Source organism: Micromys minutus (genome assembly GCF_963924665.1).
Source record: "Micromys minutus genome assembly, chromosome: 12".
In the NCBI taxonomy this organism is placed as follows: Eukaryota; Metazoa; Chordata; class Mammalia; order Rodentia; family Muridae; genus Micromys; species Micromys minutus.
In genome coordinates, this window is record NC_137981.1 from 9,381,433 (window position 1) to 9,401,125 (window position 19,693).

The 19,693-nt window shown below is 45.5% G+C and overlaps 1 protein-coding gene and 1 pseudogene across 2 annotated transcripts in view; one reads left to right on the top strand and one right to left on the bottom strand.

Moving 5' to 3' along the window:
- Positions 1-992: 992 nt before the first annotated feature.
- The window catches only part of LOC308427799 (ubiquitin-conjugating enzyme E2 E2), a 242,290-nt gene continuing 223,589 nt past the window's right edge, over positions 993-19,693 (bottom strand). Inside the window, exon 6 of the mRNA XM_080926017.1 lies at positions 993-1,758. Coding sequence (XP_080782143.1) covers positions 1,661-1,758 — 98 coding nt within the window. The 3' untranslated portion in view covers positions 993-1,660. The remainder of the gene's footprint in view (positions 1,759-19,693) is intronic.
- Positions 18,751-19,225, top strand: LOC308427979 (large ribosomal subunit protein uL23-like; annotated as a pseudogene). The gene has a single exon. The product of its transcript is annotated as a large ribosomal subunit protein uL23-like (transcript).

Sequence of the window (19,693 nt, forward strand, 5' to 3'; positions counted from 1 at the left end):
CAAGTGATATACACAGACACACACACACACACACTCACATAAATAAAAATAAGTCTTAAAAATACGCTCAAGAATTTCCATTTAAAAGTATCACTTTGAGGGGCTGGAGAGATCTCAGAGCACTGGCTATTTTTTTTTAGAGGGCCCAGGTCCAATCCCAGCATCCACCTTGCGGCTCAAAACTAGTTCTAAAGGATCCAATATCCTCTTCTCAACTCTATGGCCGCCGCCTAGACTTGAAACACGTGCAGGCAGAACACCCATACACCTAAAATAAAATTTAAAACTTATCAATTTAAATATTTAAATTTACTTAAGCGTGTTAGCCACTCACAACTAACAAAACCGGCATATTTAAAAATAGATATTTAATTGTTGAGGTAGTAAGAGGTGTGAGACTTCACCAGTTTTACCACTTGGCAGTGAGGGTGTTATTTCATGGAGTACTCTGACTGGAGGAAGATCAGCTCAGAGCCCGGACAGCACCTGCGGAGCAGTGCTAAGCCCAGGATGGACCACTGCTCCCTGTCTCTGGTCCCTCGTCTCTGGCAGCTCACTGATCGCTGTGCCTGCCACTCACTGTGACCCACACCGAGGAGTTTGCTTATACCAAAATTATGGAGGGCAAGGCAGAACGGGAGAAGGCCACACGTCAGGCACAGACTGCACGCTCACAGGCGGGCTGTGATTATGGTCATATTGTCACTGATGAATAAAGATGCTTCTAAGAGAAAGAATGGAGGGCCCGTGTGTAAAGTGACCATGAAATCAGCAGGCAGCTGGAGACATCCCACGTGCTAATAAGCAGCTCCACTGCAAAGAGCCTTAATGATCTGAGGTAAAGAGCACACAGAAGACTAACACGCTGAGAAGAGACCAGCCTCGGTGCATGTGCGGCTGCATGGGTCACTAGGACACGAAGCAGAGGCTGGGGCAGAAGGGCACTGGTGCGCCACAGTGATTTATTGAAGCATTAATAATACAAGTGTACATCAACTGATCCACAGTCAAAAGTGGCAGGTCCCCAAGAAATTTACAAGCACTTAAGTAAATCAAAATACATATTATTTTGTTCAGTCTGACAGTCTTCTGTGTGGGGGACAGAAGCCTCGTGATAGACAGGGTCTCAGTAATGCACAGTGATTCTGATTGGACCTTTTGTACAAAACCTTGTTCCCAGTAGCATGCACCCACCAGTAAAGACTTCAGTACAAAAAATTAACCCTAAGCACTACATTTAAGTAGAAAGGAGATATAATTCTGAACGTGTGTTTTCTCCAAAGAGCACATAAAAGAAAAAAAATAAAACAAACAACAACAACAACAACAACAAAAACCACACAGTAACATAAAGCTCTGTATGAAAGGTCTTACTAGTACAGCTCCAACATGGTTTGTACTTAAAACAGAAGCCCCACCCCCACTGCAGTGGGGATCCCAAGTCTTTCAAGTTAACAGAAACTAAAACGGGAATAAAAGGGAAAATGAGGGCCAGATAGAAGGAGGGGAGATGGCGGTTGGAAGGAGAAGGGACAACGACATACCATCACAAAACAGTTTAAAATTTAATAAAAACAGGAAACAGAACAGAGGTCTGGAGGGGCAGGTGAATCGATGCACTTGGTGAATGTGCTTGCACACGGCTGGCACATGCAGGCCCCTAGGTGGCGTACCGCTTGGTCCACTGTCTGGCCATCCGGTCGTGCTCGGCTCTGTTGGTCATGTACTGTGTGGCAATACTGCCCACCAGAGGGTCAGCTGGAAGAGAAGAGAGCCAGGAGTCAGTGACCACCAGTGTCTGTCCGGTTTGACACCCAGGAGGAGTGTCCTGCATACCCGCCTGAGTTTAACGTCCACAGCTGCTCCGCCTGACAGAGGAGTCTACTGTGTGCCCCAATACCTACTTCCTGACAAGCTTGCTCTCCCTGTCCTCACCCCTGGCTGTTCCCCTGCTCGCATGCTCCTAGAAAGCACAGCTGGGCTGCGGGAGGGGGCTGCCCCAAAGGATGTGGGGGTCTCACCACAGCAGTGGCTCTCAAACCTGGTGAGGATGGCCACAGCTCAGGGGAACGTGGAAGTAAGAAGCGGCTGTTCTTTCCTCAGACAAAACAGGAGGGGGAATGCCTCCTTCCTTCTTCAGTCCAAGGCCACCCGGCTCAGTAGTACAGAAATATTGGTCACTGCTTAACAAACCCACTGTAGAGATCTCCCAGGGGCTAGCAGGGGGAAGAAGCCAGAGAAAGGAGTCAAATGCACAGGTGGAAGCAAGGGGCCCAGGAAGGCCTGGAGCCAGCCTGCTGCCCTTTGGCACAGTGTGTGTGTGTGTGTGTGTGTGTGTTTCTGGGAGGGGGTGTCTCGGTGTTTATTGGGGAAAGCAATTCCCCAGCATCAGCAGCTTTCCTGATAGCTTGTCATTTATCCGCTCTCCTCTGGTTCTCTCATTTCATTCTTCCCCTTCAAGTTTATTTTCTCTGTATTTGGTGTTGAAAATGTGGGTTTATCAGAGAAGAGATTAACAGGAAAATGGCAGCGGGGGGGGGGGGGGCTCAGGTTGAACATAAACCAGTAGAGGGCGTGGAGCACATCTGTGGTCAGCACCGTTTGCGACCAAGCAAGGTAGATGTCACAGGAGTATCAGGTTTCCCTCATCAGCTAAGCTCTGAAGCCCCGCCAAGACCGGGCCTGAGTTATCTAGTTATAATTCCCCGAGGAAGAGGGCGGTTCAAACATTCACTCAGACCACAGAAGCCAACAGCCGAAGTGTTTGCACTGCTCTCCCGTGCCCCTCCTCACGTCCACATCACTGACACCACCTCCTCGACCCCACCCAGCCAGGAGCCAGGAATCCACAAAGCACAGACGTCACCTGGTGCAGACTGGCCAGGCTACTTCTTAAAACTGTGGTCTTTAGGCTGAAGCCAGGTACCAACTGTTGGGGGCCAAAGTGCAGTTGGTGCTGTGTTTGTCTGTCTTAGATTAAATGATGTTTCCCAGGATCTGACAGTTTAGATCCGATATGCAAAGCTGAGGGTCCCTCAGAACACTTGCTTCATTCTACAGCTCTCGTGTTAGTGACACAGCTGGTCCTACCCACAAGCGCCGTGGCTGGGTGAGTTACAGTTAGTTGTCAGCCACTATCCTGGAGGAGCAGCCAGTGTTCTTAACAGCTGAGCCACCTCTTCGGCTCCAATAAAGTAGCTCTTGACGTTAAAAGGTTTGAAGAGCAAAAGGATTCGGCATAAAGGAGCCACTAACAGCAGAGCTGAAGTGAATATTCACATGGAATGCATCCCACCCTATTTCTGGAGCCATCTCCTTTGCAACAGTGGTGTGATGCTTAGCCTTGGATGCGGGGACGTGTTCTTCAGATGCAGGCACAGGCCATGTTCACCTCCTTTCCCATTCTGCATTGATCACACTGGATTCTGACTGACATGAGAACATTACACACCAGGCAGGCGGCACATATCTGTGATCCCAGGACACACAAGTCCACCCTGAGCTACACAGCAATACTAAACTCCAAACCAAACCAACCCAGATATACAAACAAATACACAAGAGCTGCTATTCCAGTTTGGAGTAAGTATGTGGATCTCTGGAGGGAAGTTATGGCCAAGACATGCACACTACAGGACCAGAGTGTGCACATTTTAAGCATTGGCAAGCATTGTCTAAACATTTTTCAATAAAAGAAAAAAATGTACTCTTTTTGGACACTAACCTACTATTACTAATTAAAATTTCTCCCTAGCTTAACAGAAAAAAGCACCTGTCTTTGCTGGTTTTGTGTTTAACCTGATGCTGAGATCTAACACTTCTTGCATTTGCTGACAACTGGCATCTCATGTTCTGTAAGCTGTGTGCTGTGTCCTCCATTTTCAAAGGCTCACACTGATATTAAAAAAAGGACTGAAATTCACATTGGTTGTAGTCAGTATCTGTTTCTGCACTTGGAAGACTTGAGCCAAATGTTTCCTTTAGTTTTGACTTTCCTGGCTGGAGTACCATGTTCACACCAGCCATGGTCACATTTAACACACACACACACACACACACACACACACACACAGACAACTTCAAGTGTGGTAAGTATCCAAGTGGAATGTGAGACTGCAAGGCCTTTGTGTGCTGGACACTGAGGTCAAGGCCTTGTTCATGCCTGGCAAGCAGTTTGCCAGGAGGTACATCCCTAGCTTGGAACTGTCCCACGTGTATTTACACAAGTGCTGTGTGAACAGAAGAATAGATGCCCTGTGCTAAAAAAGACTTTGGGAACAAAACAGGTCTTGCTAGTGTCTGCTGCAGATCCCAACACTCCCAGAAAGGGCTTGCTAATAACCAGTGGCAGCTGGCTGCAAGTCTAGGATGGGAAGCCAACAAAATGACTGGGCAAGGCAGGAAAAGCACAGAAACATTAGAGCAAACAGCTGGAGAGTCGGTGAGAACAGCTTCACTAACCCTTTATTGTCACCAACAGCCAACCCAGAGGAGAGAAGCCCTCGCCTTCCTGTCACTGTTGACACAGGAGAAAAGTTTGCTGATTGAGGTATCTTCTTCACCACAGCAACCTGTCCTACACAGGTGGACCCAGACCCGAACCTTCCATTAGCTGGAAACCAGTTTCTAGTTAAGCACCGTAAGAAGGGCCACATAGCAGCTCCCAGTGCTAAGAAATTATACGACTACATAGCACGCGTGCGCGCGCGCGCACACACACACACACACACACATAGACACACACACACACACACACACACACAGAAACACACTTTAATAATAAAATTCCAAAGTTTACTCTATATTTCCTACTTCTTGAATCACAGAAGTTCATATTATGATGGGAACATTTAACTTTGTCTTAGGCTGTTGGTTGGTTCTTAGTGCAGACTGTTCAGCATTTAACCGCCATAAACCCTAACGTATCTCCCATCTGAACTGTGGTGTTAGCTCTTCCTTTAACCCAGTTTTGAGGGCTCTTGCCATGTACAGGTTAATATTTTTAAGTGATGCAGTCAGTCTCTTTTTAATATTTTCTGGTGTGATGTCATGCTTACACGGACCAAATCCACTCAGACACCAAACTGGAGCGCATTTGGATCTGCACTTGGGTGTGTTTGTTTTTTATTTGTTTTTGTTTTTAGTTATTATCCTCCCTCTCTCTCTCTCTCTCTCTCTCTCTCTCTCTCTCTCTCTCTCTCTCTCTCTCTCTCTCTCTCTCTCTGTATATGTGAGAGGCCAGCTTGGAGGAGGTAGTTCTCTGTTCCGTGAAATATTAAAAAAACAAACAGGCGGTCTCAGTCGGTTCTTAGTCTGGCACATAGGCCAAGACCTTTTTTTTTTAAGTTTCTTTCATCATGTGGGTCCTGGCGACTGACTCGGGTCACCAGGCTTGGCAGCAAGAACCCTTCACCTGTGGGTTACCTCACCAGCCTCTTCTTCAAGTAATGTCTCTTCTGGCCCAAATACTTTGTAGTACTGGGCCATACCTCAATCCCCATTGTTTTCCTGGCTCCTGTTAGAACTTCACTGTTGTAGGTTTTGAGATGTGGGTGGGTGAGTCTGTATTATACCCGCTTCCTTTCCCTTTTGGAACGTTCAGAACACTGATGTGATCAGCTTTGGAGCAATTAAATTCTTTCCCCCAGGGCCACATGCTCCTGTCTGCTGCACACTGCAGTGCCCCTGACGCTCCTCTGCTCTGCTAGGTAAACTAGGAAAAGATTGAGTTGTTATCAGGAAAAGCTGTGGTTTTGTATGTTGGCAGAACTTACACTATTAATTAGGGGTCTAGTGTAAGGCAGAGAGATTGTCTGGAAGTTGTATTTTAGGGGTGCTGGTGTACAACTTAGTGATTTAACTAACGAGCTTGTTCACTTTCAAGTGCTGCAACAGAATGCCTCAGAAAAACAGGTTAGAAGGAGACAGGTCTTCCTCTCAGGCTCCAGCTTATACTGGCTTGACGGTGTTGTCCACGATATGTTGGCTCAGTTTATCATGGAAGAAGAATGAAGTGGAGGGTGAAGGGAGCTCACAGCATCCAGAGAGTGGGAGAGAGGAAGCCATGTACCTTTCCTGGCATGTCTCAATAACCTACTTCTCCTGAATGGCCCCAACTCCCTCCCAACAGGTCCGTGGGTCAGGGACCAAGCCTTCACCACAGCGCCTCCAGTGGGTATTTGAGATCCAAACCACATCAAGGAGAAAATGATTTTAGTTAAATGGTAGACATGTTAAAACTAGATTTAAATTGAGAGTAAGAAATAAAACTGAGTACACCTAGCAAGATGTACTATTATTACTTAAGGGTTAAGGATGCTAAAAGAAGCGTCCCACATTCCATGATCTGTGGACAGTAATATTTCCATTTGGGACTAATTAGGAAGAAGATGCCCTGTCTGAGCTGACTCCAGGAGTCCTTATCACACCAGGCAAAGGAGCCAGATGGAGCGGGACTCCAGCTTTGGGAGTAAGGTGTGTGCTGCCATGGGGGTGCTCTATTTTCTTTCTTTTATAAAGAAGGTGACTCTCCACTGGAGGGCAGCACCTGTGGCACGCAGCAGGAGGGAACCGCGCATGGTCCCTTGCGGAGGCCGAGTCAGGTGTGCAGTGCAGGCAGCTGGCCGGCTTGGTGATTTGCAGCTGCACCAGGACCACTGCTGTCTTGCTTGTTTATCAAGAGGCCAGGCAGAGGGTGGTCCAGTGGCAAGAAGACTGGTGGGAAAGTGCTCTGGGGGAAGGGTAGTGTGCCTCTACGCCTATCTGCTGGGCAGTTCTGAACTTTGGAAGAATTTGAAAATTTATGTAATTTTACTTTTAAATTATATAGACGTATGATATTAAAAACAAAGGTAACAAAACCTTATGAACCCCTCCTTGTTTGCCTGCCTTCTGTTATTGCCAATGTCTGTGCTCATCTTCTGTGCGCACTGGCACGGTGGAAAGTCAGCCTGTCTCCTGACATCTTGTGTGTATTGTGTATTCTATAAGGGTCATGCTGATAGCTGGACATTGGCACAATGACCTGATTCGTCATTTTACTGACTGCCAATCCTAGTGAGTGATAAGTCACGGGCTGACTGTGCAGATCATGCCGCAGTGTGCTATGTGGTGAGAAGCCGTACATTTTAACTTGAGCATTACCACAGAAGTCTGCCCTCACCTCTGAGACATGCAGGGAGGCCCGAAACTGACTGGGACTGAGGCCTACACACCCTGTTTCTATGTTTGCTCACAAGGTGGCCAACGGCACCACAGGGTGTATGTGGACTTACTTGTCACCTCTATTCTCATGCATTCACATCTGTCTGTCACTAAGTAGAATAGGGACTATCTGAGCATAAGCCATGTGTCTTAGTCAGGGTTTCTATTCCTGCACAAAGCATCATGACCAAGAAGCAAGTTGGGGAGCAAAGGGTTTATTCAGCTTACACTTCCACATTGCTGTTCATCACCAAAGGAAGTCAGGAGGGAACTCAAGCATGTCAGGAAGCAGGAGCTGATGCAGAGGCCATGGAGGGATGTCACTTACTGGCTTGCTTCCCCTGGCTTGTTCATCCTGCTTTCTTATAGAACCTAAGTCTACCAGCCCAGGGATGGCACCAACCACAATGGGCTGGGCCTCCCCCCTTGATCACTAGTTGAGAAAATGCCTTACAGCTGATCTCATGGAGGCATTTCTTCAACTGAGGCTCCTTTCTCTGTGATAACTCCAGCATGTGTCACATTGACACAAAACCAGCCAGTACACCAAGCAATAGGGCAGCTGACCCACAATGAGGGCAGTCACTGGATGAGGAAGGGTTGGGAAGTGTTCATAGCTACTAAGAACAGCATGGAACTTGAAGCCGGTGAACTGCTAATTTCCAGAGTTTTAACAGTTTCAGAATGCAGTCAACTGCAGTAACTGCAAGAGCAGAAAACAGCATCGTGTGTAAGAGGGCCCGTGTCTGAACAAGGACCAGTGCTGATGCTAACAGGTCTGTCTCCCACGTCCTCCTGGGCTTCACTCTGACTCATTTCTTAGATGAAAATGTCACGCAGCATTCATAAAAAACCAGACATAGCCATAGGATGTAGGAAGACACGTGAAGAAAAAGGCAGTCTGGGCTTTCTGGAAGAATCATTTGACTACATGGGACCGGCATGAAGAGAACTGTACTGTGTGTTCTTGTTTGCAGATCATGGACTCATGTTCTTCCTAGCAGAACATGAAATAGATTCGTCAACACACAGGTATGTCCCACTCACAGTTCCTGCCTCCACCAGCTGCAGAGCAATTACCAGGGCATTACTGGGGAAGAGGTGATCCAGGAGCTTGGGTCAGTATCTGGTCCTGAATTTCAGGGAACTGGGAATCGAGCTTGAAACTTCCTATGTGATGTGGCCTCTGACTCTGTCACCAGAAGGATTGGAGGACATGTCAGGGTTTACAAAAGATGCCAGGAAGATAGTAACTGTGGGAGGGTGGGCTCAGGATCTTCGTTTGCACACTCCTGAGCTCCCTGCCTTGGGGAGCCGGGCCCTGGAGAGAGGAAAGAGGCATCTGAGAGCCACACAGAGGGAGGAGAAAATGGTTACAGTTGAGTATGACTCTGGGACCTATCAGAGAGACCCTGTGACAGAAAAGCATGAGTCAGGGAGACAGCACAGTAGTGTGCAGGGAAGGAAGCCTGCTCTGAGGAGCCTTCTGGAAACTGCTCAGTGAATGGTGAAAACACACTAGCCACAACCTCCAAAGATACTGCTGTGCTCCAGAGACAGCTTCACTAGGAAAGTGTTCAGCACATAACTGTAACTATGTGGACACACTTGCTCCCCAGCAGTATGTGTTTCCAGGGGACCCAGAAGGATCCCTGGGGCTTCAGGTCTGTCAGTGTAGCTGAAGCAGTGAGTTCGGGCTAAGTAAAGACACTTCCTCAAAAGAGTCAGGTAGAGAGACTGAGGAAGACATCTGACACCACTCCTGGCCTCTACATGCATTATGCACAAAGCTGAAGACATAAACAACGCACACACAGTATATACTTTAAAAACGTCTTTAAGTCTCTGTGTTAGCACATTCCATCAATGTGATTTGAACCATGAAGTGTGCAGTTAAAAGCAGATCTGTGGAGCTCAGCACAGATGATACATTTGCTAAGAGCCACTGGTAGCAGTTCTAGGCTTAGTTAATCAAAGCTTCCCAATAGGGCTTCAAAAACAGACCCACACATTACTTGACTCAAACTCTATAGCCCAAAGGTTCAGATGCTACAAGCAGACCGGGAAATAAAAATGTCAATATATTGGAAGAGATACTAAAAACAAACAAACAAACAAACAAACAAAACCAAAAACACAAAAAACAAACCAAACCAAACAAACAAAAAACCCTGACAGTATTAAGGAGATATAGTTCACATATTGTACAATTTTCCTGATTAAAGGTCATGTGTTGCAGTAAATATTAAAAAGTATGGTAGGTTTATCTCTCTATTGGCCCTGAGGTCTTACTCCTCAGACCTGGTTTTAGTTTGGAGCCTCTCGCACTGTTGGTGCCCGGTCTGAGCCACCCTACGGCCCAACTTGTCCATGCAACTCCCTTCCCTGGCGGTTTTCTACCCACCACCTGTTCTCTGCCTCTGTCCTAGGGTGTTTCTCTACCCCCAAATACTACATAAATACAATTCTACAGCCTGATAGCTTTTCATACAGGTTTATATATTCAACTCTCAATCCACAAACCCTCTACACAACAAGATTACATCAAATAGACAAAGATACAAACTGCCCTACTATATGAGATACTAGACCTATTAAATCTTTAATGTTCATAGCTATTTAACGCCAATTAATATCACCTGGGTCTAGCTGGTCCTTGGGAACGTCCATCTTGCCATGACCCCACCTCCTCCTCTGCCCTCTGACCTGCTCCAACCTCTTAGCCCTCTCCACCTCCCTCGCCCCTCCCAGTCACTGGCTTTCCCTTATTTTCCTAATTAAAACGGGAAGGTTCAGTTGGAGTTCCGTGACTAGGCAGCCCTTCTTGGGCAAGTGGAATTAACATTAAAATACAAACAGCTTCAGGACAAGCTACAATCATGTGCCAATTAGTTTTTAGTATATTTACGGCAACGCAATCCCTACCAGTTGATTTCATCATTTCCATCCTTTTCCTCAGAAGTCACTTGTCTTCTAGACACTCCTCCAGCCTCCAGATGCCCCTCCAGCCTCCAGATGACTATAGACTGAGTATATATACAGTGGTGAGCCCAGCTTGTATCTGGTTGCTTCCAGTCCCTTCCTATTTGGTTGTTTACCAGGCCTGTTGCCCCTTCCTGATTCAGACACTCTACACAGAAAAATGCTCATGTTCTGAGTGTCATCATAATATTATTTTACCCAAGGGCCATCTGCTCCACAAGAACGTACTTCTAAGAAAACAAGAGACCACTGGGAAACGTAAAGAGAAATATAGTAAGGAGAATGGGCATTTGTGATAGTTACTATAGACTAGACAAGATCTAGAATCACCAAGGAAACAAACATCAGGCTTGTAGGGGAGGGATTTCCAAGGCTGGGTAACTGTTCCTAGATAGTGGATGCCATGTGACCAATGTCTTCGTCCTCCAGGTGCCAGGACTTCCCCTTGAGTTGTGAGCCAAGATAAACCTTCCTTCCTCAAGCTATTTCTTTTGGTATTTTCTAACAGCAATAAGGAAAGAAATACTTTGTGTGTGTTTGTGTGTGTGTGTGTGTGTGTGTGTGTGTGTGTGTAACAGAGAAGCAAGGGAAGGAGAGGGGAGCACAGAGGGAGAGGGAGGAGTGTAAGAGTAGACTGTATACACTTGGGTGTGAATACAATATTCCCCATGAGGATAATTCCACATTTCACCTACATAGGTCTTAATCCACACTACATGGTCAAACTATAAAATTTGGGGTGTTTGTGTGTGTGTGTGTGTGTGTGTGTGTGTACCCAGGGCCTTGTACATGATAAACAGATGGTCTGTCACTGAGCCTAGGTACCATGACAGAGTTTGTACTAGAAATACACATGCCACTTATAATTCTTCATTTAAAAAAAGAGTGGGCTAAGGTCCTCATTTGTAAATACTTGCGCGGTGGGCAGTCATAGCTTCACAGACTCTGAGTGAGTCTCATTTGGAATATGTTTTGGAGGCTGCATTTTGGTGTCAAAATTAAATGTGGTAACACGAACTAAATCACACAATCCCATTTTAAATTCTAAAATAGATATTTTTATAGCAGCCTTAAGATGTTTGAGTCACTCTCTTGCCCTGAAAGCCTTAATGAATACTTAAAATATCTCTACCTATTTTTCTATAATTTACCACATTTGTTCTGTTATAAATATGCTTCCTGGATTTGCATAGAGATGATGTTTAGCACAGTATGGGGGTGGGGGGAGAGGCTGGAGTAACCTGCCATCCCAGTCTTACATCTGCATGAACAATCACACTTTCTCACTTGTGAGTTATCATTTGTCTAGATTATTCTTAACACTGCCTTCATTGCTCTGAGGAATGGCAATACATTTTTTTTTTTTTTTTTTTTTTGTTTTGTTTTGAAAGGCTAAAGTACCTTTTGTGCCTAAAGTTTGGCTCCACTTCTGTCTGAGGAGAATTTTGGTAGCCACATTTATTTCATTTAGGTCTAGAAAAACAAACAAGATGCGTAGGCTACAGGACTATGTGCCTCAGTAACTGCTGGGGTTATCAGCAGAGTGGGTACCCCTTTAACTATATCCATTTGTCAGCACTTCATACAGGAATATTTTCCTGACCATGCTTGTTTCATCCTTAGATGGCCTCTTTGAAGTTTACTGAAGGATGCAGTCCAGATAAAATGAAAAGGCATCAAAAGAGACTATGAGGACCCACTCAGGACATGCAATGAACTTCAGCTCTGCAGGGACAAAGTGGGGAGGAGGAAGGGTCCTAAAGGAGACCAGGCTATCTGCAGAAATAGTGATTGTCTTTCTCTTGCAAATTAGGCTTAACAAGCAGCTAGAGAGCCTTACATATTTAAATTACCTGGCTTGATAATAGCACAAAAATCAGTAAGATATTAATTATGTATGCAAAGATGAGAAGAGCACTGAACACCAGGGTTTGCCTTAAGATACCTGTGAGAGCCACTGAGCTGTCGACTCCTGTCCAGCGCCTGAGCCAGACTAGAAAGCTCCTGGTGGGGGGCCTGCAGCTATTAGTGTCTCAATCCTATAGTATTAAAAGCACAGAAGAGAGAAAACAGAGGAGGAAGGACAAAGACGTGCTCTAGGTGGACGCTGGCTGGCTTTAACTTCTGGTGCAAGTAAATGGATTAAACCGGAGGCAAAATTTAGCTTAGTCATATAAGTCTAATTCTCACTTTGACTAAGCGGAAGCCTCTGTAATGCTTTTCTGACATAGGAGAGAAGAGCCCTGGGGAATTTAGTGTGTGGGCTGGGGCAGGGAAGAGGACAGGTTAAGATCCTGGTTGATTCCAGGGCAGGAAGCAGGGTGTTTGCATCCTTCCCTACTCAATGGTTCTGAGATTCTTTGCCCCTAGGAGTAAAGCTAACTGCTTTTAATCAAACCCACGTGGAATTTTTAAAAGGCTCATGGTTATGCTAACAAGCCATCCTCAATTTACAATGAAGTTATAAGCTAAAATTAAGATGAATAATTAAATCTCCAGGGAAAACATGAGTATAAAACTTTAGTGGTTTAATGCTATTAGCTGGTGATTTTCGTCTGTCAAAACTAAGGTTAACAATGTTCAGCTCACATGTACAGCAAACACGCTGCTGTGTTTTGGTGAGGCATTAATTTCCTCTGCTTTGTTTTGCTGACCTCACTGCAATTTCTTTTAGTTTCTGGTGTCTGTGGTTCATACGCACGTGTTCATGTGGTATGCTTGCGGAGTCTAGAGTCCATGAGGAACGTATGCATGTGTACATGTGGTATGTGTGTGGAGTCTAGAGTCCATGAGGTACGTATGCATGTGTACATGTGGTATGTGTGTGGTGGTCAGAGGTCCATGTTGGGTGTCTAAGTCTTTTCCACTTAAATGTTTTTTCTTTTTAATTCAAGCATGATTTATTATTTTCATTAAAGTTGCAGTTTTCCCCCAATTTTAAAAATTCTTCTCATATATTTCGATTTTCCCTCCCACTCTCTCCCATCCTCCCTCCCATTTTCTCCCGATCCACTCCCTACCTCCTCTCAGAAAAGAGCAGGCCTCCCAGGGCCATCAACTAAATATGCCCTAGCAAGCTACAATGACCAGCACATATTCTCACATTGTGGTTGGACAAGACAACCCAGTAGAAGGAAAATGTCCTAAGGCAGGCAAGAGTCAAAGACAGCCCTGATCCCACTGTGAGGAGTCCCACAAGAACACCCAGCTACTCAACCATAACGTGTGCCTAGGACCTAGGCCAGACCCCACCAGGCCTCCTTTGTGAGCCCACATGAGTCCCAGTCAGTTGGTTCTGTGGGTCATGTTCTTGTGATGTCCTTGAGCTCTCTGGCTCCTCCAATCCTTCCTACCCCTCCTCCGCAGGTCCCCTGAGCTCTGCCTAACATTTGGCTGTGTGACTCTGCATCTGTTCCTATCAGTTGCTGGATAAAGTCTCTCTAGTTTCTCTGATGAGGATTTTGCCAGGCTCTGGTACCAACACATCCTGAAGGCAGGAAAAGCTGCAGGCCAGAGATTCTGTGGCTGGATTGGTGTCCCAGTGAGGATGACCGGTTCAGGCTCCTTGCCCCTATTACTAGGTCCAAGGGCTTTCCTCCATCACACTCGGATTCCCCCTCCAATCGTCTCTCCATCCTGCATCCCGACTCTCCTGCTGCCTGCTCCACGCCCCCAGTCCACCCTCAGCTCCATTCCATGTTCCATTCCCAGGGAGATCCGCGTATCCTCGGAAGCCTTTCTTGGAACTTATCCTCTCTGGATTGCAGCATGGCTAACCTTTGCTTTACAGCTAATATCCACTTGTGAGTGTCCGTCGTGTTCTTCTTTCTGGGCCTGAGCTACTTCACTCAGGATGATTGTTCTCCAGTTCCACCCATTGGCCAGCAATACTCTACTGTGTCAATGTACTACTTTATCATTTCTTTTAAATGCATTCTTCAGTTGAGGGGCACCTGGGTTTGTTTCCAGTTTCTGGCTTTTACCAATAAAGCTGCTATGAACATAGCTGAGTAACTGTCTTTGCAGTAGGACAGAGAGTCCTCTTGAGGTAGATCAGTTCCCAATTTTCTGAGAAATTGGCATGTTGATTTTCATGGTGGTCTTGTGAGTTTGCGCTCCCACTAGCAGTGGAGGAGTACCCCCTTACCCCACAACCTCACTGGCATGAGCTGTCACTGAGTTTTTGATCCTAGCCATTTTGACAGGTATAAGAAGGAATCATCTTTGTAGGCTCCAATGGCCCAAATACCCTAAAATTGCCTTTGCATTAGTCCTGTGAGGTTAAGACTCCAAGGCATTGCCTTGGCTACTAAAGCCATTTTAATGTGAATTATTCTGAGCCATAACCACAAAGGCCCTTTGAACTCCTCCTCTTGACTAAGGCATATTCAGTGTCAAGCTGTTTAACCTCCTTGGTTAAATTATTCCTAAGTATTTTGAAAAGAGATTTGTTTCTTTCTAATTTTATGTATATGTATGAGTGCCTTCATTCATGCATACATAACATGCGTGTGGTTGGTGCTCATGATGCCTGGATAAGACACTGGATCCTCTGGCCCTGGGGCTATAGAAGGGAACTGAACTCAGGCCCTCTCCAACAGCAGCACACACTAACCACTGAGCCACCCCTTCAGCCTCTACACAGCCCTTTTGATGCTACTGCACATTCAATTGTCTCCTTTCCTCTTCAGTTCGGCCAATTGTTTATAGATAAGAACATCCAGACGTTATGTCTCGACTTTATACCCTGTGCTGAGTTCACTTGGTTCACTGTCACAGTTTCTGAAAAAGCTAGTCTACGTCTTAATCCAGATCACCACTGTTAATGGTTAGAAAAATGAATACAAACGGAAAAGAGGCATTTAGAAAAACAAACTCAGATCCTCAGAAACAAGGGGCAACTTCTAGGTGGCTAATGTACAATGTGCTTTATTGTAGTGTATGTACACTATATGTAGTTTATTCACACAGACCATAGCTCACATTATCAGTGAACAAATCGAGGGCATTCGTGGGCTGTTGCCATGTGCAGAACAGAGCAGTGGAGCTGCTCCTCCAGAGCACACAGGCCGTGCACGTGCATTCCGCCTTCACAAGTACGACACGCACCTTACTCACACTCTGGGCTTCAGCAACAGGGCACATGCCAAGCCATTTATTAGTTTTTAAATATTTAACTAGGCTTCTTCTGCATGTGCATGCATGAACGCATGTGTGCGTGTGTGTGTGTGTGTGTGTGTGTGTGTGTGTGTGAAGGCCAGAGAAAACCTTGGGTCACCCTCAGATGCCATAGTCTTTTTTGAGACAAGGTTTCTGGCTGACTTGGATCTTGCTGAGTAGGATAGGCTGGCTGTCCAGGGGCCCCAGGGATCCTGCCTTGTTTTCCCAGGGCTGGGATTACAAGTGAATGCCACCCTTCCTGGTTCCTAAACATGAGTTCTAAGAACAAACTGGGTCCTCATGTTTGTAAGGCAAGGACTTTAGCACCAGTCCCTGGGCTTCATCGTCCCCTGCCCCATAGTCTGGCCTTTTCATTGTTACCAAACACTCACACACCCATCTCTCTATCCACTCCATCTCTCTGTGGCTCACACTTGGGTTGTTTTTTGTTTTGTCTTTTCTTTTTTCTTACTATGTAGCTCTGATTGTCCTGGAACTTACTATGTAGACCAAGCTGGCAGGTGTGTCCTCCATTTTGGGGTTTTAGTTAATTCCAAATGCAGTCAAGTTGACAACCAGGACAGTTATCACATGACTTCTGAAGAGCAACATCTTGTGACTCACTAGACTCTTCTCTGATCACTGGAGACCCAGAGTAATCACAGTCCCCAAATTCTATTACTAACCTAGACTCCTAAGAGCTTGGCCTAAGTTTCTTTCGATGAAAACTTTATTTTCATCAGGAGTGAAAGCAGGAAATGGTGATTGAGAAAACCCTACTGAGGTCATGTGATACTGAACTAAGGTGTAATAAGAGACTTCTTTGTGTCCATACTCTAACCAAGCTGTCAGGTGGCCAGGCGACAGCATGGGGCTGGCAACAGTATCAGTTACTTCAACTTCGAAATGCCCAGGACCTTTGCAACTGTTTAAAGCCACTGGCTGGACAGTATGCAAGAGGGAGACACTGCGGCTATTGGTTTGCTTCTGTTCTCTCTTGTAGCTGGCGCACACAAAGGTACGTGGATCTTTGGGATGATGTACAAAAGAAACAGTGCACATTTAAACACAATTCCAAACCTAGAGAAGAACTCAGACTGTCTACCAGGAAGACACAGAAAAGACAAGAGGATTGCATTTTCCCAGGGTCTACGTGGATGCTTATAGTCAGCTTCAGCATTGGCTCCCTAACGCCACATCTCAAATTCAGCAAAGCTATGGTTCCTTTACTTCTACGATGTGTTACTAACTCTGTTTTTGGAGACAAGGACTCTCTATGTACCTCAGTTAGTCTGGAACTCAACTAACCTAACTCCCTGGCTTCCTGAATGCTGGAATCACAGGCTGAAAGTGTTATTTTATTTTCTGATTCTGTATAAAATTAACACAGTATAGGAAAGTAGAAAAGACACAAATTGCTCATGGTGAAAGAGATACCCTAAGTTCAGGACCAAGCCAGCAGTGCCTGCTGTGTATTGGAAGAGACAGGCACTGGGGAATGAGAAATCTAGAAATACGTGTAGGAGCATCTGCTCAACACAGCCTGGCCGAGGCCGCCAGAGTTGACTAAATGTCCAACACACTTCCACAACAGCAGGTGCAGGGCCGGATTTGGGTCACCTTGAGGTGATGAGACAATTCATCCCTTAGGCCTTCATGTTTTGTGATAAGAACAATTAACAACTGTGAATGAAAACTACCATAATGTCTGCAGAGCTTGCATTTCTAGCCAACTGAAATCCAATACTTGGCTCTCCCTCCATTTGTTTTCTTTTGGTTCTAAATTTGGTTTCCTGCTTTTTAAGCTGCTGGTGATATTTGACTGGACACTTCACAAGGAGACTTATATTTCTCTTAAAACTTATTATTTACCTCTACGTGTATACGCATGTGTGCCCAAGCAAATGCCACAGCACGCATGTGGGGTTAGAGCATGGGCAGGCGTCATATCTCTCCTTCCACCATATGGATCCTCAAGACTGAGCCCAGGAAGGGGCTTCAGCAGGCTGTCTTTACGACGCTGTGTGCTTCATGCTATTTGAGCGAGTCTTGTTTAGGTGCTGTCTGGCCCTCCACAGCTAGTTCATGTGCTGTTAGGACAGAAAGTGTTTGAGGAGACTTAACCAAGGGCTGGAGGGGACTGAACCTGGGAGGGACCTGTGTCACCCCCTTACTGGAACTCTGTCTGGTTTTCCTAGGCATCCATGTCCTTATATCAGAAAAGGCCACTGGGTTCTCTCCAGTTTTCTCTGCCCCACTATAAGCTGGCAAGCACCTTAGGCATAAAGCCAGAGCACGTGCTGGGTTGCTTGCTTTCCAGCATCTAGTGTTCTAGCTGCTTAAAGCAGATATGGAAACTGGATTCCTATTACTTGTAATGTGTCCACATACATAATTTAAAACAACAAACAATCTAAATATTAAAGTGCGCCCAGTTTAGTTAACTACATTTACTTAAGCCTCCCTGTAAATAACTAGTTTTATTGACCTCAAGAAATTTGTTATCTAATGTAATACAGATTGTGTGTGTGTGTGTGTGTGTGTGTGTGTGTGGTGGAGGAGTGGTAGGGGAGGGGTTAATAGGGATTAAACCAGGGCCTTGTTCTTGCTAGACAAGCATTCCACCAGAACTACTATATCCCTGGTTATTAGTCTGGCATATTTTGTCTTTTAGACCCATGACACATATGCTATATAAGCTAACAAGAACAATACAGTAGGGTATCCAGGCTGGTGTTTGAAATAAGGTTCTTTTGACTGCTCAGTGTAGTCAGAGGCGATTGCACGAGGGGATGGTTTGCTTATTGTGGGCGCTGGAAATAGAAAAGCAGATCTTAACTACTTTTTAGTTGATAGGATTATCTTGAATATTTAAATGACCCAGAATACAAGCTTACAAGACAAAAGCAAAATGTAATAATCGAATTATTTTTTTAATCAAATGTTTTTCTATTTATTTTCCTTATAGATAACAAAATCTATCACAGATGAGAACCGCATACTTATAAATCTAGGACAACAAAATTGCTGTTTTAAGCATTTCAAAGGCTTTGTCATCTAATCTCCCATAGCTAGGATGGGCTTTCTGTTGAATGCATTTTAAGCACTGATACTCACTTGGGCTTTCAAAGTGTTTTCAGAGGTCTACATACACCCTGTGGGGGGCTCAGGGGTACCGGCGTGAACTCACAAATGGGCACATCTATGTAAAGCCAGCAGCTGGTTAGTTCGAGTCAGGACAGGACTAATTTTCCCACAGCTTCCAAGTGTAAGCTGTCTTCCCTCACTTCATTCCTTTAACATGGTGAGGTTTAGCCTTGCACTGGGCTCATCTGTGTGACATGGTGTGATATGGGGGGAATTACAAGGTTCTCAGAAAAGACACACACAAACTTTTTCACCAAGATGATGTCGAAATCAAAGAAGGAAGTTCCTGCCCCTCCCAAAGCCAAAGCAAAGGCCTTGTAAGCTAAGAAGGTCATGTTGAAAGGCGTCCACAGCCACTAAATAAATAAACAAATAAATAAAAGATCCAAACGTTACCCACTTTTCGGCGGCCCAAGAATCTGTGGCTCTGGAAGCAGCTAAAATATCCTCGAAAGAGTGCACCCAGGAGAAACAAGCTTGATCACTATGCTATCACCAAATTCTACTGACTACTGAGTCAGCCATGAGAAAAACAGAGGACAACACTCTTGTGTTCATTGTGGATGCCAAGGCCAACAAGCACCAGATCAAACAGGCCGTGAAGAAACTGCATGACATTGATGTGGCCAAAGTCAATCCCCTGATAAGGCCTGATGGAGAGAAGAAGGCGTGTGTTCACTTGGCTCCTGATTATGATGCTCTAGATGTTGCCAACAAGATTGGGATCCTCTAAACTGAGTCCAGATGGCTAATTCTAAATATACACCTTTTCTTTCACCATAAAAAAGAAAAGAAAAGACACAAGGGGCTAAGTCACAATGAGTTTCAGAGAAGTCAGGCACAAGTGTAGTGAATATCAGGGCAACAGCTTAGAGCCAGGCAATAAAAACATCTTACACTGCATATCCGTGTAAGACTCCGCTCTCTGTGCTCAGGAGACTCAGTGTCACAGAGATGCTGGAGTCAGGTGGATGGCACTGCTGAGAGTCTACAGAGCAGGGTGTTCCATGTTTACACTCCCTAACTAGGTGAGAAAGAGCCGTGCAAGAAGGAAGTATGTGCTGACTCAGACAGGAGGATCCCCAGTGTCTCCATGGTTTCTGACTGAGGATGCAGAAGATTGGTGTACCCAGCCTGGTGCAGGACGAAAGCCCAACGGGGGAGTGGCTGGGTGTGGACTACACACGTGTGCAGAGCAAGG